Consider the following 19,319-nt stretch of genomic DNA (forward strand, 5'->3'; position numbering starts at 1 on the left):
GATAGTTGTTAGTGTTGTTATTTCCCTAACTGCACTCAGCACTCTTTGTGATGAGCTTCACATTGTCGGTTGGTCCTCATCTCTATTGTCTTTGAGCAGTATTACAATAATGTCCTTAATTTTTCTTAAAACACATAGATGAATGAGACTATTCTGTGTCTGTCTCTCTCCCTCTGACTTATTTCACTCAGCATAATAGATTTCATGTACATCAACATATAGAAAAATTTTATGCCTTCATCTCTCCTGGCGGCTGCATAATATTCCATTGTGTATATGTACCACACTTTCTTTATACATTGCTTTGTTGAAGGGTATCTTGATTGTTTCCAGAGACTGGCTATTGTAAATAGTGCTGCGATGAATATAGATGTGAGGAAGGAATTTTTGTATTGTATTTTTCTGTTCCTAGGGTATAACCCTAAGAGTGGTATAGCTGGATTGTATGGGAGCTCAATTTCCAGGTTTTGGAGGAATCTTCATATTGCTTTCCATAAAGGCTGGACTAGATGGCATTCTCACCAGCAGTGGATAAGAGTTCCTTTCTCTCCACATCCCTGCCAGCACTGCTTTTTCTCATTCTTTGTGATGTGTTCCAATCTCTGTGGCATGAGATGGTACCTTATAGTTGTTTTCATTCGCATCTCTTTGATGATTAGTGATGTTGAGCATTTTTTATGTTTTTGACCATTTGTATTTCTTCTTTGAGGAAGTGTCTATTAATTTAATCTCCCTATTTTTGATGGGAGTTAAGTTCTGTTAGTACCTTGTATATTTTGTATATTAGCCCCTTATCTGATGGGGATTGGGTGAATATTTTCTCCCATTCTGTGGGTGGCTTTTTTTTTTATTTTCTTTGACGTGCAGAAGCTTTTTATCTTAATATATTTCCATTGTTTGTCTCTGCTTCCAGTAGTTTGGAAAGTGTTGTTTCAACCTTGAAGATGCGTTTAGTCTCAATGTTAGGGAGTGTTTTACCTACATGTTGTTCTATATACCTAATGGTATCAGGCCTGATTTCAAGGTCTTTAATCCATTTGGACTTGACCTTTGTGCATGGTGTAAGATAGGGTATGAATTCGCTTTTTTGCAAGTGTTTAACCAGTTGTGCGAACACCACCTGTTGGTTGAGCTTTCCTTGCTTCATTTTAGATTTTTTGTCCCTTTATCAAAGATTAGTTGATTGTATGCCTGGGTAACACTCTCTGAATACTCAAGTATATTCCACTGATCTGAGTATCTGTCTTTATTCCAATACCATGCTGTTTTAATAACTATTGCTTTGTAGTACAATTTAAAATTGGGGGAAGTAATGCCTCTCATATACCTTTTCCCAAGGATTGCTTTGGCTATTCAATGGTGTTTATTGCTCCAAATGAATTTCAGGAGTGTTTGGTCCACTTTTATGAAGAATGTCATGGGTATCATTAGAGGGATTTCATTAAATTTGTACAATGCTTTGGGGAGTATTGCCATTTTAATGATATTAATTCTCCCAATCCCTGAGCAGGGTATGTGTCTCCATTTCCTTGTTTCCACTCTTATTTCTTGAAGCAGGATTTTGTAGTTTTCTTTGTATAGGTCCTATGCTTCTTTAGTTGACTTTAAGATATTGGAGTTTGTGTGGTACTAATGTGAATGGATTTGTTTTTAAAATGTCCATTTTTTCTAAAATTATTGGTGTATAAGAAAGCCATTGATTTTTGCGTATTAATTTTGTAACCTTTTTGCCACTTTGCTATATAAATCTATTGTTCCTAGAAGATTTTTGTCAGAGTCCTTAGGGTTTTCTAAATATAGTATCATGTCATCTGCAAATAGTGAGTGCTTGACTTCTTCTTTCCCTACCTGGATACCCTTGATATTTTTTTCTTTTTCTTTCTTTCTTTTTTTATTTCTTCTTTTTCTTTTTTATAATAATGTAAAAAAGTAATTTTATATTTTGGCAGCATCTCTGTCTGGTTTGGGTTTCAAGGTGATTTTGGCTTCATAAAAGCTCTGTGGAAGTGTTCCCGTTTTTTCAATTTCATGAAAGAGCCTGGCCAGGATTGGTAGTAGTTCCTTTTGAAAATTTTGAAAGAATTCATTAGTGAATCCATCTGGGCCTGGGCTTTAGTTTTTGGGCAAACATTTAATTACCATTTTATTTTCTTCAATAGTGATGGGGGTATTTAGATATGCTACATCTTACTTATTCAACCATGGAAGATTGTAAGAGTCTAAGAATTTAGCCATTTCTTCCAGGTTCTCATGTTTCATGGCATAGAGTTTCTCAAGTAGTTCTGATTATCCTTTGAATCTCTGCAATATCTGTAGTGATTTCCCCCTTTTCATTTCTAATATGGGCTATCAAGTTTCTCTCTCTTTCTTTGTGAGTTTTTCCAATTGTCTATCAATCTTGTTTATTTTTTTAAAAAAAATCAACTTCTGCTTTTTGGGTTTCCACTTCATTGATTTCTGCTCTAAGCTTTGTTATTTTCTTCTTCTACCTATTTTTGGTTCCTTTTTTGGATAATTTTCTAATTTTATAAGCTGCATCATTAGGCTATTGAGGTATGCCCTTTCTTCCTTCCTGATGTGTGCTTGCAAAGCTATAAATTTTCCTCTCAGGACTGCTTTTGCTGTGTCCCATAGATTCTGATAGTTTGTGTTTTCATTGTTATTTGTTTCTAGGAAAGTTTTGATTTCCTCTTTGATTTCATCTTGGACCCACTGGTTGTTCAATAGTAGGCTGTTTAATTTCCAGGTGTTAACATTTTTCTTTTGTATCCCTTTGTATTTCACATATAATTTCATAACCTTGTGGTCAGCGAAGGTAGCCTGCAAAATTTCTGTCCTCTTCATTTTATGAAGGTACGTTTTATGTGCCAGCATGTGGTCAATCTGGAGAATGACCCATGTACATTGGAGAAGAATGTGTATCCAGGTTTCTGGGGATGGAGTGTACTATACATATCTTCTAGGCTTCATTCTTCCATTTCTCTTTTCAGAGCTAGTATATTTTTGTTGAGTTTTAGTCTGGTTGACCTATCAAGTGTTGAAAGGGCCATGTTGAGGTCTCCTAAAATTATTGTGTTATTATTAATGTACTCTTTCAAATTTGTCAGTAATTGTATTAGATATTTTGCTGGTATCTCATTGATTGTGTATATGTTTATTAGTGTGATTTCTTCCTGTTGCACATATCCCTCTATTTGTATAAAGTGTCCATCTTTGTCCCTTACAACTTTTCTGAGTCTAAAGTTTGTGTTATCTGATATTAATATGGCCACTCAGCTTTTTAAGGGTGTTGTTTACTTGGATGATTTTCTTCAAGCCTTTGATTTTGAGTCGATGTTTGTTCTGACTATTCAGGTGTGTTTCTTGTAGGTAGCAAAATACTGGATTTATCTTTTTGATCCATTTTGCCACTTCCTCCACATCATTTGATGACCTACTCATTTCCTACTGATTTGCATACAATATTGTATGTATGTAAATATTGTATGCAAATACAATACAATATTGTAATAAGTTAAAAAATAATAAAAAAATGTTAATTGCAGAGAAATCAGAGATGCTGATTATAATGGTTTAATGATTTAATTCTTCCTTTGATACCCACATATACTTCTAATTATTGTTTATTTTAATGAGTTTTGGTATGTGGAAAATACTTTAATAATTTTCTATTAGTGAACTAGCTTTTTCAATAATTTTTCTAGCTATTTTCCCGCATTGCTTTTTCCAGTTTATTTTTATGAAAATTTTTATCATATTTCACACTAACACAACCTCTTGATAGGATAGTATCTCTTAAATTAGTCTTTTCCTCAGTCTCTGTGGCATTGTGTGTATAGTGACTTTCTGCCTAGAGTCATTTCTGAATCTTCCAGACTGCCAATGTAAGCTTTCTAGTGACCAAATTTATTTATGTCATTTTGCTGATTAATATCTGTTAATTGCTCATTTCAGAATACAACCCAAAGAATTTATTGTAGCATTTAGGAAATATATTTTCTTCTATCCTAACAAAGACCTTTCCTTCACAAAACGTTCACAGTTTCCAGAACAAGCAATGTTTTATTTGATAGATGCTCTTAAACACTCCCCCCTCCCGACTCTGGACTTCCCTCTCCCATTTTGCACCCGCTCAGTATACGTGTCACCTCTTGTGGGATGCTTCAGATTTCTGCCTTGTTCTATATTAAGTGCCCTTCATTAGAACTCACATTACTGGATTCAGTAATCAGGCTACACAAGACTGCACTAAAATTGCCTGTTCATTTACATCTCTCTCCACTAAAAAGAAGCTCATTCAGAATGCCATCTGTTTTTTGTTTTTATTTTATTCCCCAGATTAACCACAGTATTTATTACGTTATTGGGTTTTAATTTATGTTTACCATGTAAATGAATCAAAACTGACATAAGCTGGAGTTGATTAAGCAAAGAGATTGATCAACTTAGAGATTGCAGAAGTCTTAATTTAGACTGTTTTCATTGGATATTAGAAACTAATTTTTTCAGATGTGATATGTGATTACAAAAAATAGAACAAGACTTGAGAAAAGTAAGACCGAGAAAGTGTAAATGCCTTTAAAGTTGTGTGGATGAGCTGGGGATACCTAGGCATGAATCCTGCTTGAGACCCTGAAGAAATTCTGGAGGTGACCTCCAATAGCCTTCTGAGAAAATGAAAATGGAGGGACATTTATTTACTCTCTTTGGTACAAGAGTTGGCCTGAAGGAGTCGAATTCATCTCATCTTTATAAACTGTGCCTATGTGCATCTAAGTTAGAATATGTGGCATCAGATTAAAACACAGAACAGAAAACTCTAAAGAGCCTGGCACTCAAGTACTAAGCTGTTGGCCTATATTTAAATTTTAAGAGGAGCCAAGGATAAAATATAGATTTTTGACAGCATCTATTTTAGCAGCCTAAGCACATTTGAACTAGTATTTGATATGAATTATTTGAAGATTCCTTAGGAATCAAATACTTCAAAATATTTAAGGATGATAAACTACTTGGTCTTATATCCTGGTAAGCCAAAAAATTTTCCTTAAGAAAGATACATTTTGAATGATCTGTATTTGTTTATAAATAAATTCTTTTCCAGAGTAAAATTCACTCAGACGTGAAAGATAATAAAATTTGCCTTATTGTGATTATTCCTTTTTCAACATCCCTGCATTTACCTCTTCAAAGAGTTTGTTTTGACACTCGTTAACTTGCAAGGATGTTTATTATATTGTTCATCATACTTTGAATTTTATTAATTATAATACAACACACTGAAACATTATTGCTTTATTATGAAAATATTAATGAATAGATACTGAGAATATTGTTCACTTCAAGAATTTCTTCCAGGGTTCATAAACTAGATTCATGCCCAGGTATCCCCAGAATATCCAAACAACCTTAAAAGACAATTACCCTTTCTCTGTGTTACATTTCTCATGTCTTGTTATGTTTCCAAAAACCACTCCCAAAAACTGACTTTCATTTTTTTGGTATTGTAACATGCTTTATTCATATTTCTCATAGTATGAATTATAACTACCTGTATTTACATGATTTCTGGGTTATAACTCTTTTACAAATTTTGACCATCTAAATTTTCACCATCTCCACAATGATTCTTTATGTAGCAACTCTAAAAACTTTCTATAGCATCTAAGAATCATTAAAACCTGATGTTAACAATTACAAAACACCCCAGCAGGTATGACACTGTCTTTGATAACATGTTTTTTATAGTCCTCAAAAATTGTGGATAAATTTCTCAGTTTAAGAATTTGTTAGGGTCCCGAATGTAGTCTAGTGGTAATTCACTTGCCTTACTTTTTTTGTTTTTTATAAAATCTTTATTTAAGCACCATGATTACAAGCATGATTGTGGTTGAGGATTTCAGTCATAAACAGAACACCCCTTCCCCAGTGGAACATTTCCACCACCAATGCCCTCCCTCACCCCCCTTGGGACAGGCATTCTAGTTCTCTCACTCCTTGTGGTAAGCTTCATATTGTGAGCTGGTCCTTCCATCCCTCATTTCTTTTCTCTGGGCATTATTACAATAATGCCTATAATTTTTCTTAAAACCTTAGATGAGTAAGACTATTCTGTGTGTGTGTCTCTCTCTGACTTATTTTACTCAGCATAATAGATTCCATGTACATTCATGTATAGGAAATTTTCATGACTTCATATCTCCTGATGGCTGCATAATATTCCACTGTTTATCACTTGCCTTACTTATGTGAGGCCGACAATTCAATCCCTCACACTTCAAAAACAAATAAATTTATCGATTAACTAATTCAACTCTCTACTTATTAAAACAGCATGAAAATGGTGCTATAATGAAAACTTGATAAAAATAACCTTAAATTGGGGCCAAAGCAATAGCACAGAGGTAGGGTGTTTGCCTTGCAAGCAGTCAACCCAGGGTGGAAGGTGGTTCAATTTCCAGTATTCCATATGGTCCCCTGAGCCTGCAAGGATCGATTTCTGGTGCAGAGCCAGAAGTAAGGCCTGAGTGTCGCTGGGTATAACCCAAAAAACAAAAACTAAAAAAAAAAAAAAAAAAATCCTTAAATTGATAATAACATTTAAAATAAAGTTAGTTGAACCTTATAAAGTTAAATCTGAAACACTGTTCAAATGAAATACTGACATTTTCCTAAACAAATGAAAACGAATAGTTTATCTCTTACATATATTTCAAAGTATTGTTGAGATGAATGTTAGCATGTTTGAATTTACACAAGATTTTTTTGTTGTTGTTTTGTTTTTGGGCCACACCTGGTGACATTCAGGGGTTACTCCTGGCTATGAGCTCAGAAATCACTCCTAGCTTGGGGGACCATATGGGATATGGGGGAACCAAACTGTGGTCCATCCTAGATTAGCGCATGCAAGGCAAATGCCCTACTACTTGCCCCCAACTCCCGCCCCTACACAAGATTTTTATATTTTCTTATAGCCAACTAAGTCAAAGTCTAAATTAAACTACTAGAATCACTTTGCTATTCAACTCCAGTTTATGATGCTTTGACTCATTTGCACAGAAATATGAATTAAACTAGGGAAATAATTATTGAGGTCCTTTTGAGACTTTATTGCTTTGTTTTGAAAAGGATAATAGAGACTGAGAAAATAGTTCAAAGGACTAGAATGTGTGTTTGATATGTGAATTCCTTGGATTCTTATTCCTGATATTGTATGTTTTTGGTGCCATCCCCATCCCAAAACTGTTGTGGCTAAGCAGTAAAAGGCCAAAAATCACTGACCAGTACTTAGGGATCTCTCTCTCTCTCTTCTCTCTCTCTCTCTCTCTCTCTCTCTCTCTCTCTCTCTCTCTCTCTCTCTCTCTCTCTCTCTCACACACACACACACACACACACACACTCACACTCACACTCACACAGACAAGAATGACTAACAAACTTCCACATTGGTTTTATTTATTACTGTTATAAGTAGCTCCCTCCTAATTCAATGGATGTATATAAAAATTATGCAATATAATGAAATATAATTCTTCATGATTAGAATGCAGATATGTATTTTACCCAAACCTGATAAATAGCTCCACTAGATAAAGACAAATATAGTTGAAGTGAGAGCTTGTGTTCTCTCTCTTTTCTTTTTTACAAATATTGAGAGTAATAGTCAAATATGACTGGTGAATCAAGATTTTCCTAATCTTTAAGGAGAGTTTAGAATTTCTCATAAAAATTTCATAAAACAGGTAACTTAGGAATAGTGATGGTAGATCATGGGTGTTTATGTGATGGTAATGTATTAACATTACATATTAATACATATACTTTAACACTATTGTAACTGTCTTAACAAAACTATCATGGAATTTAAAAAGTAGGGCCTGGAGATATAGTACAGTGGGCAAGACACTTGCTTTGTATGTGACCAACCCGATTTTGTTACCCAACATCCCATATAGTCCCCTGAGCCTTTCCAGGAGTGATCCCTGAGTACAGAGCCCCAAGTCCTAAGCACTCCTGCATGTGACAAAATTTTTTTTTAGTTTTAAAGAATTCATAAATATGTTAAGAATAGGGCTGGAAAGAGAGTACAGCAAGTAAAGAACCTGAGTTGGATCCCTTTCACTGCATGTGGTTCCCATGCCCTGCCAAGAGTTATCCCTGTGCTCAGATCCAGAAATATGCCCTGAAAACAGCTGACTGGGACCCAAAAACAAACAATATTTTATAGATATTAAATGTTCATAAATTGACAGGATAAACTAAAACATAGTATCAAAAGTATACAGAGAAATAGTGCAAGAGTTAAAGCACTTATTTTGCATGTAATCAACGGGTTGCATTCAACTCTTAGCCAAAACTTGGTTTCCAAAAGACCTCCAGGTATGGCCGCAAATAAATAATAAAAATATCAGATTAAAATTAAAAATAAAAAAATATCAGATTATTTGAACATGTTGAGAATGCCATCCTCCTAGTGCATAATGTTTCTTCTATCTAGGATATCCGTAATATTTTCTTAATAACTCCCACTTGCCTTTAATTATCTAAATGTAAAAAAAAATATTATATAAATGTAACCTCTTGTATTACATATAGAACTAGAATATGTGGGACAAATTCCCATAAACATTTGACTTAAAATAACCTTAATAAATCATATAGTTAGGGAGGTCAGAAGTCAAACATGGGTCTTCCTGGTCCTAAATCAAGATTTCAGTTGACTGCATCCTTTTAGGAGGTTCTTGGGCATAGTTTGCTAAACTCAACTGACCTACCTTTATGTTTTTAGAAGAAAAACATTACTTTGGGCTAGACAGTACAATTTTCAGTTCCTGTAATTCCATTTGGTCCCAGGAGCCTGCCAGGAGTGATAATTTAGCACATATTTAGAAGTAAGCCCTGAGCACTGTCAGATATGGTCCTAAAACAAACATACAAACAAACATAAAACAAACTCAAGCCCCAATGGAAATAAATCTACCTTCTTTAAGCACACAGAAAGTGTCCTCCAATCGCAACTGACTACTCTTGGGCCTATATTATTTACATTCACCAGGGGGCAGTATTGCCCACTTTGGAAAACCTAGCCTTGTTTTTTAATCTTTTCTATTTCTATACCTGCCCTCCCTCCACCTTTATTCTTGCCCGGTAGGTTGTCCCCTAACGTCCTTTTGTAATTTTGCCTATTTGTACAATTTTCACTTGTGGGCTTCTTGAAATATAACTAGAGACTCAGAGAACTGAATTGCTCCTTTCCCCCAACCTTAACCTTAATTAAGAAATGCTGTTCTAGACAAATAACACATTTTCTAGCTTTTTCCAGCCTCTGTATTTTTCCAGACCAATGGCATTTTTTGATTTACACTTTTTTTCCTTCATCTTCAAAGTCTGAATTATGGATCTTCTTTTCTTATTTTCCTTCATATCGCTCTAATTCTCTAATTAATTCTCTAATTAATTCTAATTCTCTAATTTTCTTGCTTGTCCTTTATAAGAATCTTGACTACATTGGTTGGGCCTGTCAAGAAAATCCAAGATAACCTTCCTATCTCAATATTCTTTTTTTTTTTTTTAATTTTTATTTTTTTATTTAAACACCTTATTACATACATGATTGTTTTTGGGTTTCAGTCATGTAAAGAACACCACCCATCACCAGTGCAACATTCCCATCACCAATATCCAAGTCTCCCTCCTACCCACCCAACCCCCGCCTGTACTCTAAACAGGCTCTCCATTTCCCTCATACATTTTCATTATAAGGAAAATTCAAAATGTAGTTATTTCTCTAACTAAACTCATCACTCTTTGTGGTGAGCTTCCTATGGTGAGCTGGAACATCCAGCTCTTTTCACTTTTGTGTCTGGAAATTATTATTGCAAGAATGTCTTTCATTTCTCTTAAAACCCATAGATGAGTGAGACCATTCTGCGTTTTTTTCTCTCTCTCTGACTTATTTCACTCAGCATAATAGATTCCGTATACATCCATGTATAGGAAAATTTCATGACTTCATCTCTCCTGACAGCTGCATAATATTCCATTGTGTATATGTACCACAGTTTCTTTAGCCATTCATCTGTTGAAGGGCATCTTGGTTGTTTCCAGAGTCTTGCTATGGTAAATAGTGCTGCAATGAATATAGGTGTAAGGAAGGGGTTTTTGTACTGTATTTTTGTGTTCCTAGGGTATATTCCTAGGAGTGGTATAGCTGGATCATATGGGAGCTCGATTTCCAGTTTTTGAAGGAATCTCCATATCGCTTTCCATAAAGGTTGAACTAGACGGCATTCCCACCAGCAGTGGATAAGAGTTCCTTTCTCTCCACATCCCCGCCAACACTGTTTGTTCTCATTCTTTGTGATGTGTGCCATTCTCTGTGGTGTGAGGTGGTATCTCATCGTTGTTTTGATTTGCATCTCCCTGATGATTAGTGATGTGGAGCATTTTTTCATGTGTCTTTTGGCCATTTGTATTTCTTCTTTGTCAAAGTGTCTGTTCATTTCTTCTCCCCATTTTTTGATGGGATTAGATGTTTTTTTCTTGTAAAGTTCTGTCAGTGCCTTGTATATTTTGGAGATTAGCCCCTTATCTGATGGGTATTGGGTGAATAGTTTCTCCCACTCAGTGGGTGGCTCTTATATCCTGGGCACTATTTCCTTTGAGGTGCAGAAACTTCTCAGCTTAATATATTCCCATCTGTTAATCTCTGCTTTCACTTGCTTGGAGAGTGCAGTTTCCTCCTTGAAGATGCCTGTAATGTCCTGGAGTGTCTTGCCTATGTGCTGTTCTATATATCTTATGGTTTTGGGGCTGATATCGAGGTCTTTAATCCATTTGGATTTCACCTTCGTGCATGATGATAGCTGGGGGTCTACATTCAATTTTTTGCAAGCGGCTATCCAATTGTGCCAACACCACTTGTTGAAGAGGCTTTCCCTGCTCCATTTAGGGTTTCCTGCTCCTTTATCGAAAATTAGGTGGTTGTATGTCTGGGGAACATTTTCTGAGTATTCAAGTCTATTCCACTGATCTGAGGGCCTGTCCTTATTCCAATACCATGCTGTTTTGATAACTATTGCTTTGTAGTACAGTTTAAAGTTGGGGAAAGTAATTCCTCCCATATTCTTTTTCCCAATGATTGCTTTAGCTATTCGAGGGTGTTTATTGTTCCAAATGAATTTCAAAAGTGCCTGATCCACTTCTTTGAAGAATGTCATGGGTATCTTTAGAGGGATAGCATTAAATCTGTATAATGCCTTGGGGAATATTGCCATTTTGATGATGTTAATCCTGCCAATCCACGAGCAGGGTATGCGTTTCCATTTCCGCGTGTCCTCTCTTATTTCTTGGAGCAGAGTTTTATAGTTTTCTTTGTATAGGTCCTTCACATTTTTAGTCAAGTTGATTCCAAGATATTTGAGTTTGTGTGGCACTATTGTGAATGGGATTGTTTTCTAAATGTCCATTTCTTCCTTATTGCTATTGGTGTATAGAAAGGCCATTGATTTTTGTGTGTTAATTTTGTAGCCTGCCACCTTGCTATATGAGTCTATTGTTTCTAGAAGCTTTTTGGTGGAGTCTTTAGGGTTTTCTAAGTAGAGTATCATGTCATCTGCAAACAGTGAGAGCTTGACTTCTTCCTTTCCTATCTGAATTCCCTTGATATCTTTTTCTTGCCTAATCGCTATAGCAAGTACTTCCAGTGCTATGTTGAATAGGAGTGGTGAGAGAGGACAGCCTTGTCTTGTACCAGAATTTAGAGGGAAGGCTTTTAGTTTTTCTCCGTTGAGGATAATATTTGCCATTGGCTTGTGGTAGATGGCTTCAACTAGATTGAGAAAGGTTCCTTCCATTCCCATCTTGCTGAGAGTTTTGATCAAGAATGGGTGTTGGACCTTATCAAATGCTTTCTCTGCATCTATTGATATGATCATGTGGTTTTTATTTTTCTTGTTATTGATGTTGTGTATGATGTTGATGGATTTACGGATGTTAAACCAGCCTTGCATTCCTGGGATGAAACCTACTTGATCGTAGTGGATGATCTTCTTAATGAGGCATTGAATCCTATTTGCCAGGATTTTGTTGAAGATCTTTGCATCGGCATTCATCAGCGATATTGGTCTGTAATTTTCTTTTTTTGTAGCATCTCTGTCTGGTTTAGGTATCAAGGTGATGTTGGCTTCATAAAAGCTATTTGGAAGTGTTTCCGTTTGTTCAATTTCATGAAAGAGTCTTGCCAGGATTGGTAGTAGTTCCTCTTGGAAAGTTTGAAAGAATTCATTAGTGAATCCATCTGGGCCTGGGCTTTTGATTTTCGGCAGACCTTTGATTACCGTTTTGATTTCATCAATGGTGATGGGGGTGTTTAGATATGCTACATCCTCTTCCTTCAACCGTGGAAGATTATAAGAGTCCAAGAATTTATCCATTTCTTCCAGGTTCTCATTTTTAGTGGCGTAGAGTTTCTCAAAGTAGTTTCTGATTACCCTTTGAATCTCTGTCATATCAGTAGTGATCTCTCCTTTTTCATTCCTAATACGAGTTATCAAGTTTCTCTCTCTCTCTTTCTTTGTTAGGTTTGCCAGTGGTCTATCAATCTTGTTTATTTTTTCAAAGAACCAACTTCTGCTTTCGTTGATCTTTCGGATTGTTTTTTGGGTTTCCACTTCATTGATTTCTGCTCTCAGCTTTGTTATTTCCTTCTGTCTTCCTATTTTTGGGTCCTTTTGTTGAGCACTTTCTAGTTCTATTATCTGTGTCATTAAGCTACTCAGGTAAGCTCCTTCTTCCTTCCTGATGTGTGCTTGCAAAGCTATAAATTTTCCTCTCAGTACTGCTTTTGCTGTGTCCCATAAGTTCTGATAGTTTGTGTCTTTATTGTCATTTGTTTCCAGGAACCTTTTGATTTCCTCCTTGATTTCATCTCGGACCCACTGGTTATTGAGTATGAGGCTGTTTAACTTCCAGGTGTTAATGTTTTTCTTCTGAGTCCCTTTGGAATTCACAAATAATTTCAGAGCCTTGTGGTCAGCAAAGGTAGTCTGCAAAATTTCTATCCTCTTGATATTATGGAGATATGTTTTATGTGCCAGCATGTAGTCTATCCTGGAGAATGTCCCATGTACATTGGAGAAGAATGTGTATCCAGGTTTCTGGGGGTGGAGTGTCCTATATATATCCACTAGGCCTCTTTCTTCCATTTCTCTCCTCAGGTCTAGTATATTCTTGTTGGGTTTCAGTCTGGTTGACCTATCCAGTGTTGACAAAGCCGTGTTAAGGTCCCCCACAATTATTGTGTTGTTATTGATATTATTTTTCAGATTTGTCAACAGTTGTATTAAATATTTTGCTGGCCCCTCATTTGGTGCATATATGTTTAGGAGAGTGAATTCTTCCTGCTCTATATACCCCTTGATTAATATAAAATGTCCATCTTTGTCCCTTACAACCTTCCTGAGTATAAAGTTTGCATTATCTGATATTAGTATGGCCACTCCAGCTTTTTTATGGGTGTTGTTTGCTTGGATGATTTTTCTCCAGACTTTTATTTTGAGTCTATGTTTGTTCTGACTATTCAGGTGTGTTTCTTGTAGGCAGCAGAAGGTTGGATTGAGTTTTTTGATCCATTTAGCCACTCTGTGTCTCTTGACTGGTGAATTTAGACCATTGACGTTGAGAGAAAGAATTGTCCTGGGATTTAATGCCATCTTTATATCGAAATTTGGTGTCTTTTGGTTAGTCTTGTCTTAAATTAGGTCTTTCAGTTTTTCTCTTAAGACTGGTTTTGTGTCTGTAAAGTTTCTGAGCTGCTTTTTGTCAGTGAAACCATGTATTCTTCCGTCAAACCGGAAAGTGAGTTTTGCTGGGTATAGTATTCTGGGTGAAGCATTCATTTCATTCAGTCTTGTCACAATATCCCACCACTGCTTTCTGGCATTGAGTGTTTCTGGTGACAGGTCTGCTGTAAATCTCAAGGATGCTTGCTTGAGTGTAATTTCCCCTTTTGATCTTGCTGTTTTCAGAATTCTGTCTCTATCTGTGGGATTTGTCATTGTGACTAGGATGTGTCTTGGGGTGGTTTTTCTGGGGTCTCTTTTGGTTGGTACTCTTCGAGCATGCAGGATTTGATCACCTATATTCTTTAGCTCTGGAAGTTTCTCTTTAATGATGTTCTTGACCATTGATTCTTCCTGGGAATTTTCTTCCTGGGTCTCTGGGACGCCAATGATTCTTAAGTTGTTTCTGTTGATCTTATCATAGACTTCTATTTTCATCTGTTCCCATTCTTTGACTAATTTTTCCGTTGTCTGCTCATTTGCTTTAAGTTTTTTGTCCAATCTCTCCTGCTGTATGGAATTGTTATGTATCTCATCTTCCACAGCACCAAGTCTATTCTCAGCTTCTGATACCCTGTCCCAGAGCTTATCCATTTTGTCATTCACTTCATTTACTGACTTTTTCAGTCCTGTTAGTTGACATGTTATTTCAGTTTGGAGTTTTGTCATTTCTGCCTTCATATTTTCTTGGTTCTTATTAGTGTTCTGTTCAACTCGATCCATGGTTTCTTGGAGTCTGTTGAGCACCTTCCATATTGCTAGTCTAAAGTCCTTATCTGAGAGGTTGATTAGTTGTTCAGTCATTATCTGGTCCTCAGAATTGTCATCTTCATTCTCTATTTCTGATGCTGGCCTGCGTTGTTTCCCCATTGTCACACTTGTATTGTGGGTTTTTCTACGTGTTGTGGTGGTATTCATTGTCTATATGATGTAGGCAGCACACTCCTCTGGCTCCTCCCTTTCTGGATGGGCTGACTTGCCTCTAAGGGAGGGGAGTCCTCCGTGGATGAAGCCTCACACTGGGTCAAATCTTAGGCCCGAGCATGCAACAGAGAAGACAGTCCAGAGAGAAATGCTTGCTTCTCTGATATAGCACAGTTCTTATTGTGATTTTTTCTTATTGTTGCAATGGTGTTCTTTTCTTAGAAGGAGCACACGGCCGCGTAGCGAAGCGGAGCGGCCGTGCTCTGATGGAGCCTCTTTTGCCCCACTCCCAAGAGTTTCACACAAGAGGACAGTAGACAGATATTTACAGTTCACACTCACAGTTGGGCCCCTCTGCGCAGGCTTAGATTCGTGTCTTTTCCCCGCCTGATGTCCCAAGCAGGGAATCCAGCTTCTGCAGCAGTCTGCCGGCCGGTTTTTATGTTCTGAATCCCGCCCTGGAAAATCCTATCTCAATATTCTAACGATCAAATTTTCAACACATTTCCTACCATATATAGAAACATTTCACAAGTTCCAAGGGTTGGGACATAGACACCTTTAGAGTGGGGTAGGGGAAGTGTTATTTTTTAGCATAACAAAACTCTACTGGAAAGAGTTTCTGCCCTACAAGAGTGCATTTAAATTTTCTTTTCCTGGATCTCTGGATCCCACGATTTTTTCAGTATAACTCTACAATAGAATTTATTTTTAGTGATTTTAAAATTTAGGTTTAATCTTCCCACCTTGTTGTTGTTTGTATTTTTAAAGTAATAAGGATTTAACCCAGGCCCTACTTTTTCTACTTTTGTTATTTTCTTGGTGTAAAATTGTGTGTTTTTCTGTAGTTTTAGATTGAACTAAGTCTGAACCAAGACTCACAGTTTGCAGTCTCTCAATTTGCAAATAGGTATATAAAAACTGATATCATTCAGTGGATAAGAAGACAAAAAGAGGACTCAGACTCTTCACATAAGCCTGTACTCTAGCACTTCACACTAGAAAGCAACTCCAATATCTGTTTCCTCATCTATAACAAAAATATTTACAATATTTTTCACATAGATTTACTGGATTAATAAATGAAATTATGAAACTTACTTAGACCACTATAAAATTACTTACTACATAACAGTCACTTGAAACTGTTAACTATTTTCCCCCACTGGTGAGATTTTTTTCAAGGATAATAGAGACAGCAGATAAAAGCACAGTACAAAGACAAATAGTAAATTATTGAAACATTTTAGCTTTTCATTGATTTGATTTGATTTTAAATACAAGTTAGAGCAATGAAATAAAGAAAATACTGAATTTCAAATGTAGGGACTAAAAAAATTACTTTAATTTTGTTTTAGTCATCAGAGATTTTCAAGCTCTCTTATTTTCAAGATCAGATTGGTCACAGGGACAAAAGTAATAAAAGATAATGTGATGAATAGATTTTATTTACTCAAGGATGAAATATTAATAGATACATACATTTAAACATTACAAAATGTTTTCAGATATATTGTATCATGGTATCAATATCATGTATTGTTAATTCTAGGCAGCAGTTGGCAGCTTAATAATGGCTATTTGTGTTTTAGCTTCCCAGATTGTCATCATTCTTGTCATATAGATAATCACATCTTTATCTATAGATATGTGTGTTTTCAGGCAAATTGAGCCATTCCTTTCAAATGTTTACAGTAAATAGAATAGAAACTTGTGGCATGGCCTTCCTCTCTCATAAATGAAGCAACAGCAAAAGTAGTGCAGTATCTCAGATGTTTCAAGTTCCTCAAATCAGTTTTACTCTTGCAAAAAGTAACTTCCTGTATTTTTTGTGAGCTGTGTTGTGAGCAACATGACCGGCAGCCACGTTTGTTGTAATTTTTTAAATATGTGGAAAAAAAGCAAGATCTCGACCATGTATTATCTTAACCAAGATGCCAAATTATCTAACTTGTTTCTCCAGGCGAGCAGCCCAACAACAGGAACAGCACCTAGGAGCCAGTCAAGATTATCTGTCTGTCCATCTACTCAGGACATCTGCAGGTAAGTGCTCAGCGAGTGCTCCTGTTTGACATGAGTATAAGTCTGTGGTTTGTTTGCTTTTTTTTATATTCTAAATCTCCTTGGCTCTTGTTTCTGCCTTATATTGTTCATGGTCATAAAAGACTGGCCTGTTTATTCTATCGTGTGTTTGCTTCAGTTACTCTTTATCAACTTCTGGTCCATAGTATCATGTTCATCATTTTCTTTCTCTGTTGCTTTATTTATTTTTCCATGGCTTCCCTCTCCACTTCCATTTTCCATCTTTTGCTTCCTGCTTTGTTTAGCTCTGTCATTGCACATGATATTTCCAAAGATACATTTGTGCAAAGCACCTCTTTCCTGTTGCTAATACAAGGAAGAACTCTGACCAAAAAAAAATCTGTTAAACAAAGACCTAAGAGAAGAAGGGACTCTCAGAGAGGGGACCATGCAGAAGAGCAAATAAAGGGGAGAAGAAACAATATTAAGCTCTAATTCTCAAGTCCCAGATGCAATTAGTTTTACATAGATTATTCAGATTCATCCTCCAGAGATGAGTGTCATTGAATCAAGGCAAAAAATAAAGAGCACAAGTTAAATTTCCAAAGTCACAAGGAAAAAGGAAAACACATAATAAATCATATAGAAACTTGGATGAATCTTCCACACTAAGTGAAATTGAGTTAGTTGATTTGATATTCAAAGAAAAAATTCAACCTGAGCCAATTAAGTTTGAGATTTGGTCTTTAATTACCCACACAGGAAAAACCACAAGGTACCATGAAGGCTGTCTTTTCCTACCAAGAGGACCTTTAGAGGTGAAAAATCTGAAAATTAACATGAAAAAACAAACAAACAAACAAAAATAAAAAGTAGAATTACCACAGAGATCCTCATCTCTGGCATAGTCCTGAATAAAATAAATTAAAAATAAATTTCAGAAACATATTATAGCATTGAAATCTGGGAATAACAGAGGTGGAAAATACATAGATGTATGGACTAATAACTGCATTCATGAGCCTCCTGTCACCAACTATGATGACTCTGATCATTTGAAAGTGTGCAGGTCAGTCACTGTCAAAAATGATAATGTTATTCAGTTATGGTTCTGCTTCATATGACTGGCATGTACATGTCACTTCTACTTTCAAAACTTATAAGTTTATTTATATTACTATTGCCTGACTGAGTATGAAGTGTTAATACTAACAAGGGTAGGAGTGAGAAGAATGAGGAATAACAATGAGAATCTATTCAAGGGGTTAAACATAGTTGCAGAATAGAATCTTAGGTTCTCCTACACTTCCTTAACACTGAGCAGTGATTTATCCTGGCTAAAGGCCTGCCAAACTAGTTAATGTCTGTATTCATTATAGCTATAGTGAACAATGGAAAACACAGAAATGATTGTATGAGAAACTTAGATTCTTTAATTAAAATTGGTAAACTTTTAGAACTGAGTTTTTCCAGGCTTGGATTTTAAAGTCAGAGTTTTGACCAGAAAAAAATTTTCCATGTTATAGTTGGTGATAATTTGTTCTCTAGTTGCCCAACTCAGCAGTGTAATTCAAAATTGCAAGTATGAGTACAGGTCATGGCATACCACTGGGGTTACTGGCCAGAAGACCACAGAGTCTTAATTGATTAATAATCATATATTAAAATGTTATAGATTATAAGCATGTCATAGTTATGAGACCGCTTTCTCACCATTTTTATCCCAACTCTATAATTTTATAATAACTTAATGTTTAAGAGAATTACAAGAGTATCATACTAGTATGAACAAGTGGGAACACTTTAAACAAAACCAACATTTTTACTATATCTACATTTTTATTATATCTAATTACTTGAATTTGTTGATTCTGTTTGGGAACAAGTTAAATTTTTATTGCAAATTAGCCGTTGGAAATGACGTTGGTTTTGATTTGGTTTGGTTTGGTTACACACTCAGTAGTCATCAGGGACCGTGTCTAGCTCATGTTCAGAGTTGGTCTAGTGATGATAGCAGTCACTTCTTGGGCTCAAATCCAGGGCTTCGTTTTGGTCTATCACTCAGACTCTACCTGGACTTGTTTGAGATTTGAAATTTTTGTATGTATGTGTGTTTCATCTTATTTATCTTAACTCCTATATGGTCTTTACTTTTAACAATTTGAAGTGACACTACATGTTGTATATTTTATGTGATTATATAATTCAAATCATGATCCTAATACAGAAAAGAGGAATTGGAATCTGAATATAAGTAATAATAGAGTAGTTTGTTTCTCCAAAAGCTTTGTATATTGTTATTCATAAAGTGCTTGTTCAGCTCATTGTTTACACATCTATTATGCATTAGCGTTTACTTCAGACAATTAAAATATTAGAGTAATTTACATTGTGGAGCCTTTTACTACTAGAGATTATAGGCTAAGAAGAACGTAGGAGAAACTTTCACAATAAGCAAGAACAATTGATATTATATGGAGATTATAAAAAATAGAAGAGAATGAGAATATAATAAGAAATATTAGTGTACAA

The 19,319-nt window shown here is 35.7% G+C and overlaps 1 protein-coding gene across 1 annotated transcript in view; it reads left to right on the plus strand.

The window, feature by feature from the left end:
- The window catches only part of MARCHF1 (membrane associated ring-CH-type finger 1), a 355,296-nt gene that overhangs the window by 243,141 nt on the left and 92,836 nt on the right, over positions 1 to 19,319 (plus strand). The window contains exon 3 of the mRNA XM_049769479.1: positions 16,729 to 16,808. Within this exon, the coding sequence (XP_049625436.1) occupies positions 16,729 to 16,808 (80 nt within the window). The remainder of the gene's footprint in view (positions 1 to 16,728; positions 16,809 to 19,319) is intronic.

This window comes from Suncus etruscus, chromosome 3 (genome assembly GCF_024139225.1).
Source record: "Suncus etruscus isolate mSunEtr1 chromosome 3, mSunEtr1.pri.cur, whole genome shotgun sequence".
In the NCBI taxonomy this organism is placed as follows: Eukaryota; Metazoa; Chordata; class Mammalia; order Eulipotyphla; family Soricidae; genus Suncus; species Suncus etruscus.